The sequence below is a fragment of the Hevea brasiliensis genome, chromosome 11 (genome assembly GCF_030052815.1).
Source record: "Hevea brasiliensis isolate MT/VB/25A 57/8 chromosome 11, ASM3005281v1, whole genome shotgun sequence".
NCBI classification, from domain to species: domain Eukaryota; kingdom Viridiplantae; phylum Streptophyta; class Magnoliopsida; order Malpighiales; family Euphorbiaceae; genus Hevea; species Hevea brasiliensis.
The window spans coordinates 16,818,579-16,842,587 of record NC_079503.1 but is presented as its reverse complement, the minus strand read 5'-3'; the positions used below and the strand labels follow the sequence as shown (position 1 = coordinate 16,842,587).

The window sequence follows — 24,009 nt, the reverse complement described above, 5'->3', positions numbered from 1 at the left end:
TGTTTTAAAGAGCAAAGTATGATGTGGCATTAGTGTAATAATATGGCCAAAAATTCGGCTCCATAAATGTGCAGAAAAATTCAGGAAAAGAGGCCTTGTCGGTATTTATAATAAAGCAAGTGATTAGAGGTTGACACAGATCAGCATACGTGGACAGAAACTTTAGGCTGCCTCGGATGCATCTGGTGGATATGATACCTTTTTGTGAAAATGTTTGTCCTGTTTCATTATAATTAAGTAAAAATTATTTTATTAAATAAAAATAATATTATTTTTAATTTAAAATTTAATTTATAATATAAAATTTTTTTTAATTTAAATAATATAAAATTTTCATAATTTTGATTTCAATTTCTAAATTATTATGCTAATTTGTTATTTATCAAATAAAAAAATTATATTTTTATGTAATAATAGTTTCTGATAAATAGTTTTTAGATAATTAAAGTGTTAATTTTTGCAATTTGGTTCATTAGAACAATGAGTAGAGGAAAAATAATTGAATTTTTTTCTTTATAAGTGTTAATTTAATAAAGAAAATAATTTTTTTTAATCTAAGAATTATACAGGAGCACAGATAATTGACTACTGAATATCATTAAAGGTTTTATATTACTTAAATTAAAAATTAAGAAGTTTTATGTTATAAATTAAAATTTAAATATTTTATTATTACACACTTATAAATTAAGATATTATTTATGTAATTTACTCATTGTATTCATTCACACACACATATATATATATACACACACATACACACACGTGGCCATAGATTGGTTTTAGTTTGATTTTAAATTGAAATCATCGGTTCAATTTATCTTACAGTAGTTTGGATTAGTTTTAATTTGAAATTATTTTATTTTTTAATTAAATTAAATAAATTTTTAGATATCATTTAGTTAGTTTCTATAACTTTCTAATATAAATAATTAATGACTCAAATATAAATTCAATTTAAATAAATATAAAAAAGAAAAATTTTGAATAGGCTTATTTAATTCGAAATTGCCTATTTGAATCAGTGGTTCTAAGCCAATTCTGATTAAGGTTCAAGAAAGGGTCCGAGTCGATTTCAATCTAATTCAAAATTAGAACCAGCAACATATATATATATATATATATTCGCCTGGTTTAATTTAATTAGTAAAAATAAAGGATTTGATTTAGTGGAGTATGTGATTCCATTGCAGTCTAATAGTACTCATAATAATAAATTAATAGTATAAATAAAGGTTAGTAGATAGCTTGAATTGATCTTGATAGAAAGCTAATTTTAAGGGTTTAAAAATCCCTTCTTCGTTACTATAGAATAAAATTTAATGGTAATTAAGAGAATGATGGTGATGATGATTATGACATGGAAAGGCCATTCACCTAATTCTCTTTAAATATTTGAATATGTTGATTTTCTATCTTCTTAGTTGAAATCTTTGACAGAGTAGTGCAATTATTGGTTTTAGTTTTTAATTTAAATTTTGCCCATTGTATTTTTTTAAAATTAAAATTTTATTCATTAATTTTAATGTATTTTAAAAAAATTTTTTACTCTTACTATTTTTGTGTAAATTTTATTTTTATTTTTTATATTTTATATTTTAATCTCTTAATATTTTATATTTTTATTTTAATCCCCATAATTCTATCATCAAGAATTCATTTAATTTATTTTCAATATTTATTTTTGACCTCTAAGACAGAAGTTCAAACTTAGTCATAATTATATTATAGTTTTTTTAATTAAATAAAAAAATTTATAGTGAAAAATAATAGAAATTTATAATTTTTTTAACTTGTTTAATTATATTTTACTTCGTCTCTCAGGAAGTAAATAAGTTACTTTTCGATAAATCACCTTTCAAGAAATATAGAATTTGAATCAAATAAGATTTGAAAAAAAAAAAGATTTTGAGATTTTAATTTAGTAATTGAATTTTGGCATTTATTTTTATACTTATTTTTTGGGGGGATTTTGGTGACAGTTTTAATACAAAACTTATTTATAAATTAGAAATTTAGTGGGCCCATTTTAAACCGTCGTGGAAAATTGTGAATTAGCAACGGGCTTAGCTTCAAGTTGAGGCCTTTGTCTTAAATCCTTTTCAGACCAACCCACTTATTTTCCGGCACTGGAGTTTATGCCTAGTTGTATTTCTTATAAACCGAATCAAACCAACTTATTGGCTTACAATTTTTTCATTTTATAAGTTAAATAATAATAATAATAATAATAATAATAATTAAAGATAACTTTTCATTTTAATATTTATAAATTAACTTAACTAAATATTTTATCATATTCCATTTATTTTTAAAATTTCATTACATATTTTATTTATTATTTTAATAATTTTAACGATGAAGGTATTTATAAGTTGCTCTTTATTAAAGTTATTTATTAATTATTTATTATAAGCTTCAATTAATTGCTCTCTTGCATTCCAAAGTTCCTATTTTCAAATCAAATATTATTGCTATTTGATTCAACAGCATATAAAGTGTCAATCACAACATTTATTGCTAATTTATTTATGTACTTTTTTTCTGATTTAGGTTATTTAAAATTTATTATATTATTTAATTTATAAAAAATATATATTTTATTTATTTATATTTTCTTAATTATAATAACTACATTATTCTACAAACATTTTTTGCTAATATAATTTATTATAATTAGGTCAAGGAAATATGTAATATAGGGATTGTATATAATGTACAAACCTTAGTATGTGAATCCCATATATTAAAATGTAATTGAAAGAAATTAAATTTAATTTCGTGATTAAAATGAAAAAGAAGGCAACGATTGATTCACACAAAAATCACCTCACCTATTTATAACAAATAGGGCAATAGGCCGAATAAATATACAAATGTTTTAAGTAGCCCTATACATGAAAAATAATTCCCCTTAAATTTTCTGGAAAAATTGCAAATGCTGCCTCAGTTGTCAAACTCAAGCCCCAGGTGTGCATGTAAGTGAATTAAAAAGGTAACAAAGCTGTACAGTAGACTATACGGATGAGATAGGTATAACGCTTTCTAAACTACTGAGTCAATTAATTCTTCCGCTCCTATGAGAACAGATCCTGCTTGCCATTCGAGTTAAATGTTGTAGGTGCAGGCGGTCTTGCTTGACCAGGTTGCGACGGTGGAGCTGTCAGGGCATATGTCAGCCTAGACGAAGAATTCTCGATTAAACCAGCAACCCCTGCAGCAGCAGATTGGGCACTTGAAGGAAGGAAGAGATCATGTTTCTGGTCTTTATAAGCGCTCCAGACCTGTAAATGGGCATAACAGCCAATGGTACTCTCATCTCAGCATAGGAAACAAATGTTTAACAATTACTATAGTCCACTGCATAGGAAAATTAGTGTATTTAACTGCAGCGGCTATTAAATAGCAAAGTTGAAAATCAATGATGTGCACTCGCATATGATAATAACTTCAAGATGAATGATTGCAAGCATAGGCATTAAGAGTGGTACTTCAACAGCCAAGAACAGTACTTTCAAAATATGATACTTGAGGAAAAGAATATATTGTCACTTACATCAGAGGCGTTTAATATCTCACGCACTTTATTACAATGTGCTCCTTCCGTTGCAAATGCATGCAAAACCTGGCCAGTAGCATAATCATGTCAAGTAATTTTGCAAATTTAAAAAGAAAAGCATGAAATAACCTTAAAATCAAGGGGGAAAAAAAAAACATTTTTCACATATTTTGTACATACAACATAAAGCAATTAGGAAATGAATAAAAGAAGAACAAGGAAAAAACATCGTCATATTGCAAAATATATAACTACTACATTGCCTCTTGTATTTGAATGATTTTGAACGAGTTTGTCCCGCATAAAAAGCAGAAATTTCTTAGAGTACAACTCAACTCAACTCAACTAAGCCTTTATCCCAAGAATTTGGGGCCGGCTATATATATTCTCTTTCTCTATTTTAAATGATTTTGGGTTAAATCCTCGAAAATGTATAATACTTCTAGATCATGTTGTACTACTCTTCTCCAAGTCAGTTTAGGTCTACTCCTTCTTTTCTTTCTATCCTCTACCTAAAGTGCTCTACTTGCCTAACTGGAGACTCCGTATGTCTATGCTTCACATGATCAAACCATCTCAATCTTCCTTCTCTCAACTTATCTCAATTAGCATCACTCCTACCTTTTCTCTAATACTCTCACTACGAATTTTATCTAGTCTAGTATGACCACTCATCCACCTTAATATTCTCATCTCCGCAACTCTTATCTTAGGCACATACGACTCCTTCAGTGCCCAACATTCACTGTCATCTAACATGGCCGGTCAGAAATTTCTTAGAGTACATGGAAAAAAAATAATAAAATTGTTTAACTACCAGAGATGATGTTTCATCATTCATGGACCAGCAATTTGGTGTGCCGAGGAAAAAAAATATCTAACTTTAGTTCCTTCATTGAGATTAAAAACACACGTGCATCCAAGAGTATGATAATAATATACATAACCCAAAGAGTATATATATATCTATAAGGAAGTTTAAATTGAATCAAAAAGAATATGATGACATTCAATAAATTCAAACAGAATTCTGACCTACAAAATTTAACAGAAGAATTGAAAATGTCTGTGGACTGCTGGTGATTGAAATCAAACAGGATAGCCACAAAGCCTGGCTGGCATACAGAAAAAATATAAATAACAATTATGACTGCAAAAAATTCTGACCTCAATTGCAAGTACTCTGCCGATAGATGCTTCTGATTCATTCCAATTCATCTGAGAGCATAGTCCATTCCTTCCACCAGCTCTCCAATCAAGAATGCCAAGAAGTACTTCCACAAGGCCAACTCTGTATCATTCAATCAAATTTGCTCCAATATTAGAAAGAAAAATTTTCAATTTATATAACATAGGCCATGCATCACATAAAATTTAACATTTGCAAAATGAAGCCACCTTAGCCATTATTTGCAAGATCACAATTTCTAGGGACCAAACTAACAAGATCCTCTTTTTATTTTTTATTTTTGGAAATGCAAATGCAAAGTTTTACTAAGGATAACAAAATTATTTCAACATTTTAGCAACACTTTCCCAAATTTTAAGAAGTTCCCAGTGTTCTATGTTTAGCCACCTTCACTAATTAATACGTGGCCTCTCAAGATTGATTTATTCTTGAATATGTTTGCTATGTGCCCTTTGAATTCTCCAGCATCCCGTTTATGAACTTGTTTTCTGCTTACAAATGTTTATAGAAAAATTCTGACTTAATTAAAAAGGAAAAAACCAATTTTTTTATCTGGTATCTATATACATCATCAGAAAGTACTTCTTGGTTTATGCAATACACAATTTTACAAGGAACCAGGTTTCAATCGAACTTGCATCAGAAAGGTGCAGATCAAGAGCAGATCAAAGCCCATTTGCAACAGAAAGCATTCTGATCAGTAAATTAGTTCCAAGAGGGCAAAAAACTTACTTAAGTCCTTGTGCAACTAGTGCATCCCGTGCACGATTTCCAGCAACTACAACACGTTTTAGTGTCTCAAGAGCAAGTATGCTTCCACCTTGCCATCCTATAGCTTTCATTAGAAGTGGAACAACCTGAAACGAAATAACGGGAGTAAGCAGTGGGACATTGGATGCATATCAAGCCAAAAAAAGTGATAATATTTTAAATCATAATTGACAATATGAATTAATAAACCACAGATTCTCTCACTCACTCTCTCGCACACACCATGCGCGCGCTCACAAACATGCAAATGCGCACAGAATTTGGAATAATAAATATGATAATATCAAAATGAAATAAGAACCAATAGTCATCAAACAGCATTCAAACAACTCCTATGCACACGTGTTGACTGTTGACCCCTGACAGCCCCCTACCTGGATCAAGACTAACCATCTTAGCATTGTCATCAGAAAATGAATTTCAGGAGATGAAAGCATTACAAAAAACACACCTGAGGTGTTCCTACGCTAGTTGCAGCCATGGCCTCAGCACATATCGTACTCGCAGCAAGTTGATGTAGGACACGCAAACAACTAAGGCGCACACGTTCCTGTGGAGTTTGTGCAGGCGGAGTAGAGCCATCATCAGATTCATATGTTTTTCCAGCATAGTTGCCGTGTTTCACCTCCTCTGATGACATCGTTTCTCGCCTTGCCTCATATGCTACAGCAGCTACAAGTTTGGGCACATATCCAAGATACCCAACATGATCTGCAAGTGCAGGGTGCACTCGCAATAATGAAACCAAAGCAGCAGAAAGAAGTAAAGGAAGCTCAGGATCCATAGGTTGTGTGTCATAATGTGAGGCAGCAATGGAGGACAAATATTGATCCAGTAGCCCTTCCAAGAATCTCTTTGGATTTCTAAGAGGAAACTTAGGATCCTTAAGAAACAGCCTAACGTAGATTCCACCAACCTGCATAACCATGAAATTTTGAGTTCCCATAATCCTAGCATATGAAGACATTATAGTCTGGAAGCAGCACATAATAAATCTACCTGTGGCTCATCTCGCATTTCCTGTTGTCCAGATGCCTGCTCTGGAACATCCCAATCAACAACACGGCCTTTCATCTGTTCACGGTACAAGTCTGATGCCATTGTAGCAATTTGAGCAGACAAAGATGCTGCCATTGCAGGGGTCCAAACAAGCTCTGGTGTTTCTGTTGTCTGTTCAATCACAGATACAACAGCCTCACCAGGGCCATCCCTAATAACTGATACTAAGCCATCTGGAAGAAATCTTGCCAATGTAATAGCAACTCTGGGTCCATGCATTGGCTGCCCAACAAGCTTCCCCAATAATGAGGCTGCTGCCGCTCTCTGCTGTAACGGAATATCTTCTGCACATTACCATTTATATAATTGATGAGATTCTATCCTGAAATAATCAAACAGAAAGGATAAAGTAAAAAACCCTTACTTTGCAAAGGCAAAAGAAGTTCCAGAATGTACACCACTCCCCCATGCTTGGCAGCTGCCCAAGCAAGTTCTGGAGTGCTTGCCAAAGCATAAAGAACATGAAGTGCCTCTTCACGGCAACTTGGAGCAGAGCGAAGCATTTGAAGTAAAAGGAGACTAGATCCATCTGCAACCATAGCCTCCAAGCAAGGAGCATATGTGGTCAAGAGAGAAAGAACAACAAGGCAGAGTTGAAGAATGTTGCTGTCTGATGCAATGGGCACAGAAAGGCATTCAAAGAGAGGTAGGAGCTTCTCTTTGGAAGAAAATACAGATGCCAAATTTGGATTACTCGTCAGCAAGTTCTGTCAATTATAAAAGAAGTGTCAGATACATAGGGTCATCACAATTTGATAAGCAGAAGGGAAAAATGTACCTTAAGTGCAGTCAATCCCAATTTAAGGTTTTTGACCAGTTTCAACTCTTCATCGTCTGATGATTTTCCATCTGAGACTGCTGATGAATCATCAGGCGCATATCCATTTATAGATACATCAGTGGTATCATTTTGGATCTCTGATGTCTCAGGTGAGGAGATACTGGAACTAAGTTTACTTTGAGCATCAGAAACTACAGGATATTGGTTGCGAACTAGAAATGATATGAAATCAATTAGAGCAACACAAAATGCTTCTGGTTCACTAATCTCAAAATCCGGCTGATCATTATAGACCCTCAAGTAAACATCACCAACAAAAATTTCTTTCGATAGTGCTTCATATGAAAAGATTTGTGAATCATTCAAGTCATATGAACCATCAGGCCCCACACTAGCACGTTGCTTATCAACAAATTTCAATAGTTCTGCTCGTGTTGAAGAGTTCCATATAATCTACAGCCACAAGCATTTAATAAATCAAATAATTTTTATGAATAATTGAATCAAAATAATCACTCTTGCAGCTATAACAAAACTGTCCAAGCAACCCAATTAGTAACAGTAAGAGTACTGTTACCAATTGATCAAGTAAAAGAAGAATATCTAACATGCAATAGATTCAAAAACATATTATGTTTCTTCATTAGTAACAATCAATAACTCCTGAGCATGATTTTAAATAACGGCCATTAAATACAAGTTTTGAAGGCTCCCGTTACCATTATATACATAAAATAATGGCATATAAAAATTTGCAGGTGTAATGGCAATTACATGACGGTAACGGCCATTACTCACCTGGGATGCTTTTTATTTTGGAATAGAGAGGCAAACAACTTATTTCTTTCTGGTTTCTAGGGTTCCTCTTCTGTTTCTCTCAACTTTTCATCTCAAACTTTCCATATTTTACAAATCTTTCACTTCTTGAGCTAAAATCATAAATTAGTGAACGTTTATTAGGAGTGAAGGAGAGCAATTAATCACACTTTTACATCCATATTTTGCAACGGATAAGTTATTCGTCTTTGTTTTTGGTGTTTTTGCTCAGTTGTTGAAGAAAATTATCCCTTATGCTAGGCTTATGAAATTTATACTATCAAGCATTAGTTTGCCTAATTTATAGATTTTTTTTTCCTAAATTTGAACTATTTTCAACATCATTTTTAGTAAAATACACAAGTAATTGCAAATTAACATCAAATAAAACTGCATAGTTATTTTTAGTATCAATATTATCAAGCTAATGATCAAAGCTCCCAAAATCAAAGTAAAGATAATCAACAACCTCCTAAAAACTCATTTTTCAAAAAAAAAAAAAGCTTAACAATAGGTCATTACCGTTATATAAATCATTTGCGACTGCAAATGCAGCCATGGCTGCAACTGCAATTTAAATCCATGGTCCTCCTGAATGTATAATGGCTTTTACCAATATTATAAGCATGCAACAGAACAAAGAATCTAACCCTCACTATTCAAAATTTCCTTCTATCTTCTCACCCCTTTGAAGACCTATTCGTATTTATAAGACTTCATCTTTGATTCTCAAAAACTACCAGATAGGTGCTTTGTTTATTCACTCCCCCCACCACCACCTCCAAACCACACCCCCGCCAAAAAAAAAAAAAACCTATGTATCAACTCATCAAGGGCCCTTACCTAAAACTCCAAAGTATTTGTACCACAAAATGCCATTGAAGCATATTAATGGACATACTAAAAAATTTCATAAGCATGAGCATTTCTATTGCTAAAACATTGATAGAATTTACCTCTGGAGACTCCAAATTCGTGTTTAATTTGGATAGCAAGTCTTTTGGTAATTGGTGTTTCAACATGCTTGCAAGTTTAGGAGTTAGCAAAGCTCGAAGCGCATCAGCAGCAGCAGCATTATAAGGTGTTGAACTCCCATCAGTGCACAGACCACTAAGTCTAGACAATGCCTGAGATGCTCGAACAGCATGCATATTTTTGGCAATTTGAACACTAGAACCAACACCATGCGACTCCATCTTGTCAGATTCTTCAGCTGTTGAGTCATACTGAAGCAATAATGGCAAGAGGTACCTAAAGGAAACCAGATTTAGATATAATAACAAAAACTATTTAATATGAGAATCTAAACAAGCAGCATAAAATTTCAACCTAAACCATATCTTCAATATGTATTGCAAACTAGAACCAAAGATACAACAGCTTGGTGATAATCTAATTGCTTGTGTAACTGTATAATTTATCCATGCCTAGATATTTTAACAAAATAATAGGAACTGCAGGTCCAATATGCAGGCTTATGAAAAGAAATTTAGCTAAAAGATAAATAAAGCTAGTTTGAAATGCAATTTAATTAACGGCCATTATTTACAGGTTTCTATAACTAACAAGTATAAAATTTTGGGACTGGTATCAACCGTTACTACCCGTTACTTAAAGGTAACCAATGTTATCATAAAGCAGAGAATCTGCTCTTTCTTTTATTGTACAGAGATAGCTTCATATCCATATTTTGTAAAGTGTGTCAGTAGTCTGCACTTCTCCAAAGACTCCCTCTCAAATTTTCCATCTCTACAAATCCTCATATTTTCATCTTCATTTCTTGAGCTGAGAATTATGATTTTGATGGAGAGCAATTAATCTATAGTTCTACATCCATCTTTTGCAAAGAGTGAGTAATTTGTCTTGTTGGTCATTTGCTCATTTGGTGAAGAAAATTATGATTTACGCTAGGTGGTTGATGAATTTTCTAGTATAAAGTACTAATTTGTCCAATCTATAGGTTATTGTTTTTTTTTTTTCCTAATTTTTATCTATTTTCAGAATTATTTTTAGTAAAATATACAAGTAATTAGAACATAACATCAAATAAAGTTTTAGGCTTCAAATTCAATAATGTTTGCCAAGTATAAATTTACGCTTGGACAAGGCAAATTTTAAGAAAACAAATAATCCTGATTTCTTTTATAAAAAATATAGTATTTTGAAATTAATTTTAACATATTAAATGGTAAGTTTAAAACTTAAATTTTAAATTACATGATTACCTTAATTATTATACCTAATGCATAAGTAAGTCAATTTAATGGATGGGTAAAAATACATAAATCTCAAAGATATATGCTGTAATTAAAGAAAATAAATAAATAAATCTGTTTTTGAATTTTAAAAAATTAATTTATAATTTATTAATTAAGTTCATATTTTCAAATTTGATGATACTTTGCACTGTTATGTTATGAAACTTAATTTGGAAATGATTTTGAGCATATGCACTTTTCTCCACAGTGAGAGGGTAACTTTGGTGCAATGGTAAAGTTTCTTCATTTGTGACCTAGAGGTTACAAATTCAAACCACGGAAACAGCCTTTGTAAAGCAAGGGTAAGGCTGCATATATCAACCCTCTTCAGATCCCACAAGCGTGGGATGTTTCACCTTCATACTTTTCTCAACAACGAGTTTGATCCCTAGAGTTTGAAAATGCCTCAAGGAGGTCTTGATAAATCAAGCGATGACATTGGATGGAAGTTTGCCACCCCAATAGGAAAAAAGGGAAAATGACTTGCAATTTTTGTGGAAGAAATTACTAGAGAAATAACTCGATTGAAGCTACACTTGGCTAATATACCATGTTAAGTTGCTAGTCGTAATAAAGTTAGTTCTTTACTATATACCTAATTTTTTAATTTTAAATTAATTAATGCTAATGATATCTAAGAATAATGGATTTAATATCTTTAATTGATGTATTTATGCTTATTATTTAGTTGTATATTTTAGTTTTAATTATATCTTTAAATATCTATTCATTTTATGAAGTTTGCAATTAAAAAAAAAAAAAAAACCTGCATAGCAATAGGCCATTACTACATTACGGCTTTTACAAAGCCTGTTTTTGTTACCCACGAAAATGGTCACTACAGCAATTTAAATCCATGACTTATGAGTTCAAAATTAACTTGTTATCAGAATGTCAATAAACTCCACATGAATCTGGGTAGGGAAGGATAGATACAGGAGAAATCAGAAGCAAATCTTGCACTCCTATTAACAAAAGGCGAGCTCAGAATTAAATGTATCAAAATAAAAAATTTCACATTACAAGGCATTAAGAATACCAAGTTGTGCATTTGAAATTATGCAATAGTCCAAATAGAATGATCAAATGCAAATTAAAGGCACTAAAGGAGTTTACCGTATGATTAATGCAAGTGATCATGGAGCTATTTCAAAATAAGCATAGAGTGACAACAACATATATACAAAGAAAAATGGGTAAAAGAAAGAGAAACAAGAAACAGATTACTTACCAAAGCACACCTGCCTTCAATAAGGCATCTTGCAATCCAGAGGATACGGAAACATGTGCAATAGTCTGGAGGGCAGCATCAACAGCTTCAGGTACAAGCTCAAGTTCAGTGCAGTGCACAATGTCATCAACTAGTCCAGATAATTCAAGCATCTCAACCCTGGCACTCTCAAACTGACTCAAAACAGAAAAGGTTCGCATCACATTTGTAACAATAATAGCAGATGGTTCACTTGCAGAAGTAGTTGGCTGAACTACACACATACAACGAGAAAGAAGAGTTGCAAGGAGTTGTATCCCTCCATCCCTTACAAGCTCCTCACCGTTTAATGAAGAAGATGCACACCTAAATATCAGCAATAAAAAGAAGTAAAGCCTGTCAAATCTCTATCTATCTTAGTTAGAAAAAGAAATGAAAGGAGAAGGAAAATAGCAGTAAGAGTATGTACGTCAGCCAAGTAAGCTCTGATGCTGCAACAAGCAAGTGTGCTCTATCAGAAGAAAGAAAATTGTTGTCATCATTGTCCACAGTAACCGCATTAAGCAACATGGGATAGCCAGCATATTTAAAAGGCTCCAGCACATTCCCGTATCTTCGGTATAAGATGCACTGTCCTTTCAATAAAAGCAGTAACCTCCAAGGCTGAGGACCTTGCAAGCCTTGCATGGTAGCCTACAAATAATAATACATGTATGAAATAATTAGCAAACCACAGCAAGAAGCTGAAACACATAATTTAATAACCAGTGTTACTAGAAAACAATCAACCCCTAGCTATTTGCAATCTGGATCACTTGATCCGGATTATTGATCATTAACTGTCTGAAGTCTGAACAGTCAAATGTTGTAGAACAAACTAATTTATTGTACTTCTTGGATATCAGAAATCATTGTGGTCATTTTTATTTCTTTCCAGCATGGCATTTTGCATATATTTCATATACATACAATCCTAAGAAATGTTTTACATTGGATTTGCACCAAGAGACTCAAAGAAACCTATCCCCAAAATACCATATTTCAAGGCAAGGACATCATACATTTCAATTTTTGTTCCACATACCAAAGCACGGCACCTCAGCTAACCTTGGGTAAAATATGAAACAGCATGTCACGTCCTGAAATCTGAATGTTCCACAACAAAAATATCCTTCCAAGATAAAATATTTTGATACCATTCCATATCACTTTTCAACATGAGTTCACAAGTACAAGCAACCTAGATACTATTGCTGCATGAGAAAGCACATATTAAGAATGAATCTCCTGATCAGCAAATATATGCCTGCCTGCATTCACCCAAACACATGCACATACACTTTTATCTTACACATCCTCCTTTGTTTGTGCATATTTGTGCTTGTACTTATGTTACATTTATAAAAAGGGATGATGGAGGAGGAAATATGAAAGACTAATGAACCAACATCACGAATGAGTAAAAATGCCAAATATAGATCTATCAGGAAATCAAACCTACAGTTACTAAAGCTCGAAGATGAAGAAATTACTCCATCCACAGCCTTCACACAATATATGCTGCCAATAATCTCAAAGTAATGACCATGTATGTCTATGTAGAGCGAATTTTATGTATCCTGTAAATTACTACTGAGCTTGCGTTCAAATACCTGAAGGCGTTCATAGGCTTTCTGCACAGCAAGAAACTTCTCCCTTCCCTCAGGGTTCTTGTCAGGATGGTATTTCATAGCAAGTTTCCTATATTGTCGCTTGAGTTTTTCTTCATCAATATTCTCAATCTGCTTTGATATGCTAGTTATATCCTCAGAAGTCTCAAAAGAATACTTCTTTTTGGCATCTTCACTTGAGACATCTTCTGGTGATATCTCTAATATTCTGCAAGCATCTTCTTCAGAAAGATCCATAGGTCTCCGTGTCAACTCTTCACGCCACATTACCAATAATGATTGCAGAAACTCAACATGTTCAACAATTGGCCAATTTGGAAAGCGAATCTCATCACACAAGTTTCGAAGATAATATCGGTGACACCACATCTCATCTCTAAGCTCTGGGTATGTCACAGGTGGCATAGGGGCATACTCATATAAAGAATGACAGTGCTGTGACAACTTCTGGGGAAAATCACCCAGATGCTGCAAAACCTAGTGGACAGGAAAGGAGTAAATGATGTCAGGAGTACAGTATAAATGCCAGTTCATATCCTTTCCATAAACACGAGACCACAAAACAATGAGGCACATACAGCATATGCCTCATTCAAAGTTACCGACCTGACGAATCAGATTTTCTGCTCGCATTTTGTGTGTCCATATAATCTCTGGAGTATCAGAATCTGAAACCATTGCAGCAGTAAAAGCAGCTGGACCACTACGCTCCAGTACATACAGCAAAGATTCAGGAAGAATCCCACCCAACACGCTGCGTTTTGCAAGAGGCAATGATGAAGAAACAGCAGCTTCTTCACCACCATGGAATGCTTGATGGACATGAGTCACAGCAAACAGTTGTGCAATGGAAAGCAGATTGGATCCAGGGTATGATAGGGCAAAATAGAATGCCCCTGTGCTGTAAAGACGTACCATGGCCTTGGGATTTCTGGTAACAACAGCCTTCAGCAATGCTGCAGCAGCCTCCACAATACTCGGTTCCCCAGAAAGCATAGCCTATGAGAACAAGCGGATAATAAATAAGGGAGTAACTTTGTGAATTAATGGTTAAAATGAGAAGGAAATCAACTTCTTAAAAAGGAAAATGACATTATTCTCTATGGAAACTAGTATTCATTCAATCAGATATAAGAAAATGAAAAGGTTGCTACACATACCAAACTCCTTATTCTTTATAATATGCATGCACATCTTAGAAGTCTTCCAAAGTTGACTAAAAATAACGACACCAAATTCCAATCTCATAAAAAACTTAGCAACTCCCCAATTGCATCACAGAAGCATTAATACAAACATGCGTACAGATGCATGCTTAAATAGATGATGGCTGCGTGACAGAGATGTTTTTGTTTCAGCAGGCCCAGGTGCTATTACTCTTACTGGCCCAAGACCATTCAAAGTTTATACTAGAAGGAGGAAGGAAGAGACAAGGAGAGTACTACACAGCTGGAAATGGACGTTGGAGAGAAATATGGAGGAAGGAACACGTGGCTGAGAGCAGTTACTGTAATGGGAGCAAAACAGAATATAGGGGATGAAGAATAGAGCAGAAGGCATTCTGGAAGAATTGGGTAATATTGGGCAGAATTGTTATCTGCACGGGAGTCATCCTAGGGGTTGGATCACCAGCCATTTTTGTCTTTCTTTTATCTCCTTTTTTTGTCTTTTATTTCTATTATATAGTGGAAGCCATTAATGGAATTGTATTTCCGAAGGGTTGTATTGTGCTGAAAGTCTATCAAACCTTTGTATTACTCTAATACAATCAATCACAGTTTCTATATTGTTCTTACTTGAGTTAATTTTCTATTGATAAATATTCCTTACTCTACCACTGCGACTAGGACTGAAGTAGCATTTAGGGGGGATATCTCAAAAAATTACCTGTGCAATATGTGGAAGGCAGCGAGGACTTGAAAGGATACGCTTTACCCTTGGTGTTGGGGTAACTATCTCCCCAGCATCATCCAAGTCGGAATGAGCAGCTACCATGCTATGTAATATGGACAAGGCTGCATCTCCTACCTATATAAAATATCCCCCAATCAATAGAAATCATGAAAGATAAAAAAATTGAAGGAGACGAAGAAGAAAACAATAGAATAGGGACATAATTTAACAGAATGTGACAAAAAGAAACACATGAACTGAGCAGATTTGTTGCCTATGCACAAAGCAGTGATTCTAAAACCAATAATCTACAAACCCCTCAACAAAAATATTCAAATATTAGAAAGGAACCAGCTAACTGAAGGTTATAATTTATATTTAAAATTTTCCAAATCACAATTGAACAGACAACCACCAAACAAGATAAGAGCTGCAAGTACATTTGATGCTAATCTGGCTACAGACAGCAACCACAATAAAGATCAGCATCAAGATGCCTCAGTGATACCTACCTGAGACGATGTGAGGACTGGAACACGAACAGCTAATGCCCAACGAAGTTCACGGATATCACGCAATCTCTTCCACTCCACCATTCCAGACGCCCAGCACTTTGTTGTCCATTCAATTCCTTTCTTTGACCAAAACCTTCTGATTGCATCCTTCTCGACAGGTCCAACTTGTGCACCATCCTTCTCAATAAACATCCATTCTTTAAGTGGCTCCATGAAGGCAGTAGCAGCTAATAAATTAGATTGTAATGGGATAGCAGTTCTTTCTGAAGCTTCATGAACCACTGTCAGCAAATCAACAGCCAATACACACCCTCCAACCAAAACACAAGCCTCCACATTAGACAAAACCTTCATTAAAACCTGCAGGCAAAGCCCCACAAATTAAAATAGATGGATGGTACAGGGAAAAGAAGAGAATCAAAAGATTATGGATCACCTTCAAAATGATGAACAAGCAAAATAACAATAGACTAATATACCTTCAAAAGGAGGAGAAGGCGGTGCCTCAAAGCTCTATCATCTGTCCTATCTAAAAGAACTGTAATGTGTGCAGTACCCTCAAAAGGACCTATCATCAAGTAATGTTGTTCATAGACAATGGTCATTGCTCTTGCACAAAGCTCCCTTACTGAAAAGCCTCCGCATCCCCCAAAACCATCTAATCTTCCCATATCACACCAATCATCCGATGCACCCAGTTCATCAGGAACAGCACCATCTACGGTAAGACCTGTGTCTGCATCACATAAAAATCGATGATAGAGTGCCCTAAAGAAAGCTACTGGATCACGCAGTGGAAAATCCTGTGCCCTGCCACTGCTACCACTATCAAGCAGCAAACGCAGATAATATTGACCTACACATACTTCTTTGGACAAGCTTGGATAACTCACAGAGAACTCTGAATAGTTCCAAGATATCTGTGGCACACTATCTTGCCCAGTCATCATCTCTACTGTCACCCCTCCTGGAACAATATCTTCAGTACGCTCCTTCTCAACATCAAGTTTATGAACCTCAGCCTGCAAACCCTCCCTCAGTTCTTGCCTTGTGCGCTCATTCCAGATCAGATCTGCACGATTGTGATCAAGGCTAAATGCTCGCCAAAATTCATGCCAATTACAGAGTAGCCGACCAGAACCCACAGGTGTATTCTCCACAACAACCTGTGCAGGAGCTGGAGGGCCTGTGTTCTGGAAACCAGCCACATGAGAATCAGAGTCAACTGAATTAGAGACATCTGGTTCTGCTGTCTCATGTATACTGGTTGAAGGTCTATCAGCTGAAACAGGTGAATGTTCATTTTGCAAAACCCCTACATGAGTATCACAGGTCAAATTTTCAACTGTGTGAAGAGTGGAAGGTTGTCCAGAAAGTGGATCCATGGCAGATTTTTGATAGTTTTCAGATCCTTTAAGACCACCAGCATTCACCTGCCTCACTGGATCACCAACTTCATAATTAACAGGATCTTGAGATGTAATTCCTCTCCCAGAATGACCTCTCCGCTGCTGAAGTAAACGTCTCTGTCTCCTACTAATCAGTGATCCTTCTTGATTTGCATCTTCAAGTTGAACTCCATCAGAGCGAGTATGCAAATAAGCAACAAGCCCAGGAGGCAGAGCCCTAGACAACAGATCTAAAGCTGGTTGATAGGAATCAGCCCAAAGAGCTACAAGTTGTCGACTAACCTCTCGACGCTCACCAGCAGGAAGGTAAAAAGCATGCAATAGATGCCTCAGCAAAGCACCATCACGCAAAGAAGCATCACGCATGGATTCTGCTGCAATTGCATCTTCTTCTGCAATTGTACGCATGATCACAGCAACTGTTTCCCTTACACTTTCAGCAGGATGTGCAAACAATGCGAATAATCGGCGCCGCAAACCAGCTACCTGTCGTAACAATTCAACAAAAACTGTGTATTGTGTAGTTTCACCATGTGGTTCACATATCATAGCCTCAAGAACTTCAACAACAGCCATTGACAATAAAGGAGATACAGACATGGGTTTCAATCGGTTAGCAAGGATAATAACATAACTATTATGAGCAAACAAGACAGACTTCGTGTGCATTATTGTGGCATGCCGCTCTCCTTTAGAATCTGTTAATAAACTAGGATCCATTGGACCACCACCAATAAGAGCTGCAACAAGTCCTGCAGCTTCAGCTGCTACACCCTCAGAACCATTTCTAAGCAAACCCATTATTCTTCCAACAGCAGCAGGAAAAGACATCACATGTGAAGCTGCACTTCTTGAAGCCAATAATCTACGTAAACATGCAATGAAACCCATCACTGTTGCAGCTGCTTTAGGAGAAGGAGGTGGCAAGGGAGGAGACTCTGGAGGAAGATTTGGTGTAGCAGGAAGCATCGTAATCAAGGCCATCAAGGTGACCTCAGGCACTTCAATATTAGGAGGAACTCCACTATATGGAATACAAGCATTGAACTCCCTTATTCTACGCCACAATTTAGCTCTTGAACCAGGAATTGATCCACCTTCAGCAACAGCATCTTTAGCAGCTGCAGCTAAGTGTTTCAAATGCATGGATGCACTTTCCATGTCAGCAGTAGGACGTTGTGGTCCTACTAATAAATGAACTCTCCCACAAGGTGGATCAATACAATGACCAGGCATAGTCAACCTAGGTAATATTGGTACTGGGATCTGACCCTGCATAAGTAGATGGTAGACCCAAAAGTCAACAACACATTAAACTGCCCCCAACAAGCATTTGTACTAAATGATAAATAGAGGGTTCATCAAAAGACAACATGGCAAATATGATGACTTGCAGCTTCATATTTCCATCTACTTTTATGGTTATAAAGCCTATCAATCACCAACAGGGAACAGATATACCTACTTCTGTTTGCAACACATCCCGAACTGCAGCAAGTAAGCTATCACGAGACGTGCTTGCATAAACCTATATTCAAGCTATAAATATTAGAAACTTTATGCCATAGTAAATCTAAATTTGAGAGAGAGAGAGAGAGAGAAAGGGGGGGGGGGGGGGGTGTTGGAGATCAATGCTCACGTGGATAGGGCATCCATCATTGTACTCAATAGCAAACATTTGAGGCTCCTCAGCAAATCGAACAAGCAAGCTTACTGCAGATAAAGGACGAACAATAACTGCCTGCAGACATCTAATGAAGATTCTCAGCAATTGATATGTAATACATGTACACATCGCTATATATACATTAAATACATCTGAAATAAAGCTTTATCATTTTCAATTCACACAACAAATAAGGTTGACATCTCAGTCTCAGACAAGGCAAGCATAATGTAGCAGCTATTCTAGAATCTACCTGAATCCCCACATTGTGTAATTTTTCATCAACTTACTTCATAGTTTTCCGGGCGCCTTTCAACAAGTGAAAACTTAGTTAGAATGAGTTGACGAGAGACAGCATCACCGTGATCTCCAAGTCCACCTCTTGGGCCAATTCCTAAACTCAATCCAGGAACATTTAGAGTTCCATGAGCAGCAGAACGCAACCTTGTTACAGACCAACCCCCATAAGGGGTTTCCTCTGCTCCAACTGCCTCCTTTGCTGAATTTTAACAAATAATTACATAATTAATTAAAATATAAACAATGAAAAAAAAGAGGATAGAAAGAGTAACAAAGTGTTCATAAATAGCTATTAGCTACCCCGCTGCTTGATATACTCCACTATACTCAGGGTTTGAGAACTGTCCACAGATAGTGATACCCCAACCATTGACTTGGCAGTTTTAGTCTGCAAAAGCACATTCAAGGTAATTAGTGTCAGTGCAAACTATGTTCTACAGCAGTAAAATTATCAAATAGGCACACGAACACAATACAGCAATTATTTATAAAAAGAGGGAGAGAATGGAGCAAAAGTGCAACTTCAAGCAAATACTTAAAATAGTTCCAATATACATCAGCATGAAATTATGGATTTAATTATTGAAGATGCAATTCTTACCAAGTTCGAGATGATTGCTGTGTTGGTGGTCCCTGAAGAAGCTTGGAAAGCTTTAGACTTTCTTCCATATGAAGGGCAAAGAACAAAACCTCCATAATCGCTTGCTTTCTTTCCATAGGCATCAGAAAGAAGAATGACAGCAGGGGATTTCATGTCTCTAAAATCCAAGCACCAGCGTAGATCCCCAGTTTTTGATTCAACCAGTTCAACCCCAACATAAGTAACTTTCAATTTCTGTACAAGTAAACAATTAGTAAATCAGTAGTTTGAAAAGGGTAATATACAACTCGTAGATAGAAGTAAGAAAAGGTGATACAACTAGCCCTTTATATGTAGGAACCATTTCAATAAGGTTTGGTTTTTTCCCCTCATCTTTGATAAATAATTGGTTAAATTAGGTATTATAAGCACTGCAATTAGAAAGGGTAGACTTGGGATGACATGGGGCAAGTAGTTAAAAGAAGATTTCACAACCCTAAATCTTTCTGAAGTGATAGCTCTAAAACTGAGTAAAGTGGATCAAAATAATGCAGCTAGCTGACACTAACTTGGAATTAAGACTTAATTGAGTGTAAGGCTTACATTAGTATTAGTACTGTGATTTGCAAGTAGCACGTCATACATAAAAGTTCTTGGAAACCATGAGTAGAGACCTTTTTGAGTTTAGAAGAAAAGAAGAGGTTTTGTATGATTGTTCCCTTATGAAGGGAATGAAGAATGATGCCTAGTTAGTGAACCATTGCTCTTAAAAAAAAAAAAATAAATAAAGTAATAAAAATAAAAGATTAATGAAGGAGATAACTGTCCGTCCAGACAAATTTGAAGATTGTTATACTACTGAATACTACTTTAAAAATCTAGCTTACTATTTGCTTAAAAGTAACATCTTTACGATATGAGTCACTCCGAAAATTTTCAATTCCAGATACACCATAGCCGCTCATGAAAAAAAAAATGCAGGAACAGAACAAATCACGATAGTCAAACACAGAGCAATATCAAAGAAAGTCTAATACTTAACAACTAAGACTGCAACTGAAATTGAAAAAGGCACTTACAAGAGGAACCCACTCGCCATTCCTTCTCCTAAGATGCATCACCGGAAACTCCGCCACAGCACTTAACCTATTCCAGCGTATTCTATGCAACTCAGTAAGAATACTAGCCCTATACCTAGACGAAAACTTAATCGCCTTGAATTTTCCTTTCCCATCAGTCCTAACACTCAAATTGAACTCATTCGAATTCTCATCGCGTCCAATAATCGGAGAAGCACCTTCGAAATCTCTCCCTACATCGTAAGAGTTGGTGACGGAGAGCGTATTAGGGTCCAAAGTAATAATCGAAACATTAGAAATACACAGAATACGCTTGTATCGACCCCGCCAGGAGTGCTTGACGACGAGGTATCGGGCAAGGTACTCAGGCTCTTCCTGAAGGGGAGGCGCAGAATTGGCAGGAGGAGGAGAAGAAGAAGAAGAAGAAGGATTACTAGAAGGTTCCATTGGAGGGCGGGATTGATCGAGTGCGTGACGGGTCACGGATTGTTGGTGGTGTTGTTCTAGGTAGTGAAGGGTATGGGTGCGAGGGGCATTGTTGGAGCGGATAAAGAACCAAAGTCCCACGCCGGGTTGGGGGTGAGACCGCGACTGATTCGCACCCAGTTTTCGGCCGTAATTAGCGATTCGCCACTAGGATTGGATCGATCGCAACAGAAGAAGCTAGGCCTAATCGAATTGACATGAAAATCATTTAAAAAATCAAGGAAAGAAAATTAAGGATCTCAAGGGAAGGATTGGATATGAACATCGAAGAATAGAGATTTTCTTTGAAGGAAGAGGAAGCTGGTGCTCTGGCGGCGTGGTGTTTCGGCGACCTCACTGTCAGGCGGGAGGAAGAACGGTTTGCGTCACCTGTGGGTGAGTTTTAATCTGGTGATTTTTGATGACCTGGCATGTTTGGAGATAATTACACAGCTTTGCATAATTCGAAGGTAACTTTATTAAATTACTATAAAATTTTCTAGTAATAATAATTAACATTAATAATTGTAAAAGTATTTGATTTAAGATATAATTGATGGTTATCTGATAGATAATTAAGCTGTTTGGTGAATTTATTAAAATTATAATTGATAACAGGTAAATTATCTATAAATTATAGAATATATTAATTTTATTTTTAAAATTATTTTTTATTTATTATTATTTGATTTTTGTTTTTTATAAATATTTGAAGAGAAAGAAATATTGACTTTATTTAAATTTTTTTTATTATTTATATTATTTATAATTATATATTTTTATTATTTAATTTAATATTAAATTTGATATATATTTAAAACTTTTATAATTGTCTATATAATGTTAAAATTTATATAAATATAAAATTTTTAGTTGTATTTAAATTTTACTTAATTAAATTTTTATTATAATATAATTTTATAAAAATACTTACATAATTTATATTATTTATAAAAATAAAAAATATGTTATTATATAAATAACTTTTTTAACGAATTCTAATAAATTTTTATCTCTATCTTGATTATAATTATTTATATAAAAAGTATTTTAATATAATAATATGTAAATTTATTTAAAAAAATAAAAAAATTTAATTTTTATCAGTTAAACATAAAAATTCTTTTATTAATATTTTAAATTTTCTTTTAATTTAATTTCTTATAAATTCATTAAAAAATATTTTATATAAAATAAATTTATATTTTTAATTATAGATACACTTCTAAAATTCTTAATTATTGAATTAGTATATTTATTGATGGAAAAAAATTATAAAGAAATTCATATTTGTTAATTTATAAAAAAAAATTTAATTATTATATGTAATATATAATAAAATTATATGAATTTAAAATTTTTAAATAATATATAACTACACATATAAAACAATTTATATATAAAAAAAATATTTAAATACATAAATATATATAATATTCAAAAATTTAATAATTAATATAATATGTTGAGCTTGAATTTAATAATAAAATCAATATATCATTAAAAGTTTAAAAATATAAATATACATACATATAAAAAATATATATTAATTTTTTTTATTTTTTAATACTATAATTTTATCATAACTTGACAAATAGTGAATACACATAAAAAAAAATTGAAAATCATAATTTGAATTAGAATTATTATTTTAATTTAATAAATTTATATTTAAATATAAATATAAATTGATTTAATTTTAAAAAATTTAATTTTTATATGAATACAAATATTAACTTATTTAATAGAATTTTTATTTATTTTAATTTAACAATTTCAGTTTATTGAAATTTGACATTAACATTTAAAAAAATAATTATAAAAAATTTAATTTAAAAATATATTATAAGTTAATTTAATAAAGTAAGTTAGTTTAATAAAATATTTTATCATAAACCAAATAATTATTTATACATTTTTTTTATAATTATTCCAATTAAAAGTAGTAATATACTAATATTATTGTTTTTTATTCTATTAGCATAAATTTTTTATTTTTATATGAAAAGAAAATTTTAATTATTAATTAATTATTTATAAATAATTTATTAATATATTTATAAATCTTATTTTAAAGTCTTTCTCTAGAAAATATGAAATTATGTAAAATATTATATATGAAATAAAAATAAATAATATTAATACTTATTGATATGAATATTTACAAATAATTTTAGCAAACAAAATTAAAAATCAAATTGAAAAAAATTATAAATAAAAAAAATTAACATTATATGAAACTAAACTAAATTTATTTATTTTATTATTTTATATGTATATAAACTCTTAAATTAGTTGAAAAAAGTTTAGATTTTCCATGCTAATTATTTATATTTTATAAAAATTATAAAATACTAAAAGCTAATTAGTTTTGATAAAACCAAAACTTCATTATTAAAAAAAAAATTAACACAAAAATATATGATCTAACAAAATAACAATGGTTAAATTCATATATTTATAAAACACTGATTATAAAATTATATTATAATAATAAAATTTTCATAATAAATTTTACTTATATAAAATTATATTTATCAATATATTTTTATTTTTATTAACTTAATCTAAAAGTTATAATTGCACATATAATATAGATGTCATATAATAGAAAAAAGAAAAATTATTATATTATCATAATAATAATAATCAATATATTATAATAATATTATATTATATAAAAATTAATAAAAAGTTATATATAAAAATATTAAATTACAATACATACAAGGCATGTTTAGAGTATATATATATATATATATATATATATATATATATATATATATATA

The 24,009-nt window shown here is 33.1% G+C and overlaps 1 protein-coding gene across 4 annotated transcripts; it reads right to left on the bottom strand.

Annotated features, from left to right (window-relative positions):
- Positions 1-2,813: 2,813 nt before the first annotated feature.
- On the bottom strand, positions 2,814-21,620 carry LOC110633985 (dnaJ homolog subfamily C GRV2). Of its 4 annotated transcripts, XM_021782838.2 has the most exons (22): positions 20,756-21,620; positions 19,698-19,931; positions 19,397-19,484; positions 19,087-19,295; positions 18,770-18,871; positions 18,596-18,658; positions 16,201-18,402; positions 15,719-16,081; positions 15,201-15,341; positions 13,920-14,312; positions 13,296-13,790; positions 12,113-12,336; positions 11,665-12,009; positions 9,132-9,426; positions 7,357-7,812; positions 6,943-7,285; positions 6,519-6,862; positions 5,971-6,435; positions 5,481-5,605; positions 4,727-4,850; positions 3,557-3,625; positions 2,814-3,284 (listed from the first exon to the last, which is right to left on the bottom strand). In XM_021782838.2, the coding sequence occupies exons 1-22, from the start codon at positions 21,200-21,202 to the stop codon at positions 3,078-3,080; spliced, it is 7,734 nt and encodes a 2,577-aa protein (XP_021638530.2). In that variant the 5' UTR covers positions 21,203-21,620; the 3' UTR covers positions 2,814-3,077. The 4 variants fall into 4 exon arrangements, with proteins under 4 accessions (XP_021638530.2, XP_021638532.2, XP_021638534.2 ...); XM_021782840.2 differs by lacking the exons at positions 19,397-19,484; positions 19,698-19,931; positions 20,756-21,620 and having other exon boundaries at positions 18,770-18,881; positions 19,087-19,224; XM_021782842.2 differs by lacking the exons at positions 19,397-19,484; positions 19,698-19,931; positions 20,756-21,620 and having other exon boundaries at positions 18,770-18,843; positions 19,087-19,209.
- Positions 21,621-24,009: the final 2,389 nt, after the last annotated feature.

What these genes read in the sequence shown, in the direction of transcription:
- LOC110633985 (XM_021782838.2), bottom strand. Translation starts at nt 21,202, where the DNA reads ATGGAACCTTCTAGTAATCCTTCTTCTTCTTCTTCTTCTCCTCCTCCT. An exon ending in TCAGAGCTTACTTGGCTGAC is followed by an intron (nt 12,010 to 12,112) that starts GTACATACTCTT and finishes GCTGATATTTAG; the next exon opens with GTGTGCATCTTCTTCATTAA. An exon ending in ACTTCTTTTGCCTTTGCAAA is followed by an intron (nt 6,863 to 6,942) that starts GTAAGGGTTTTT and finishes GGTAATGTGCAG; the next exon opens with AAGATATTCCGTTACAGCAG.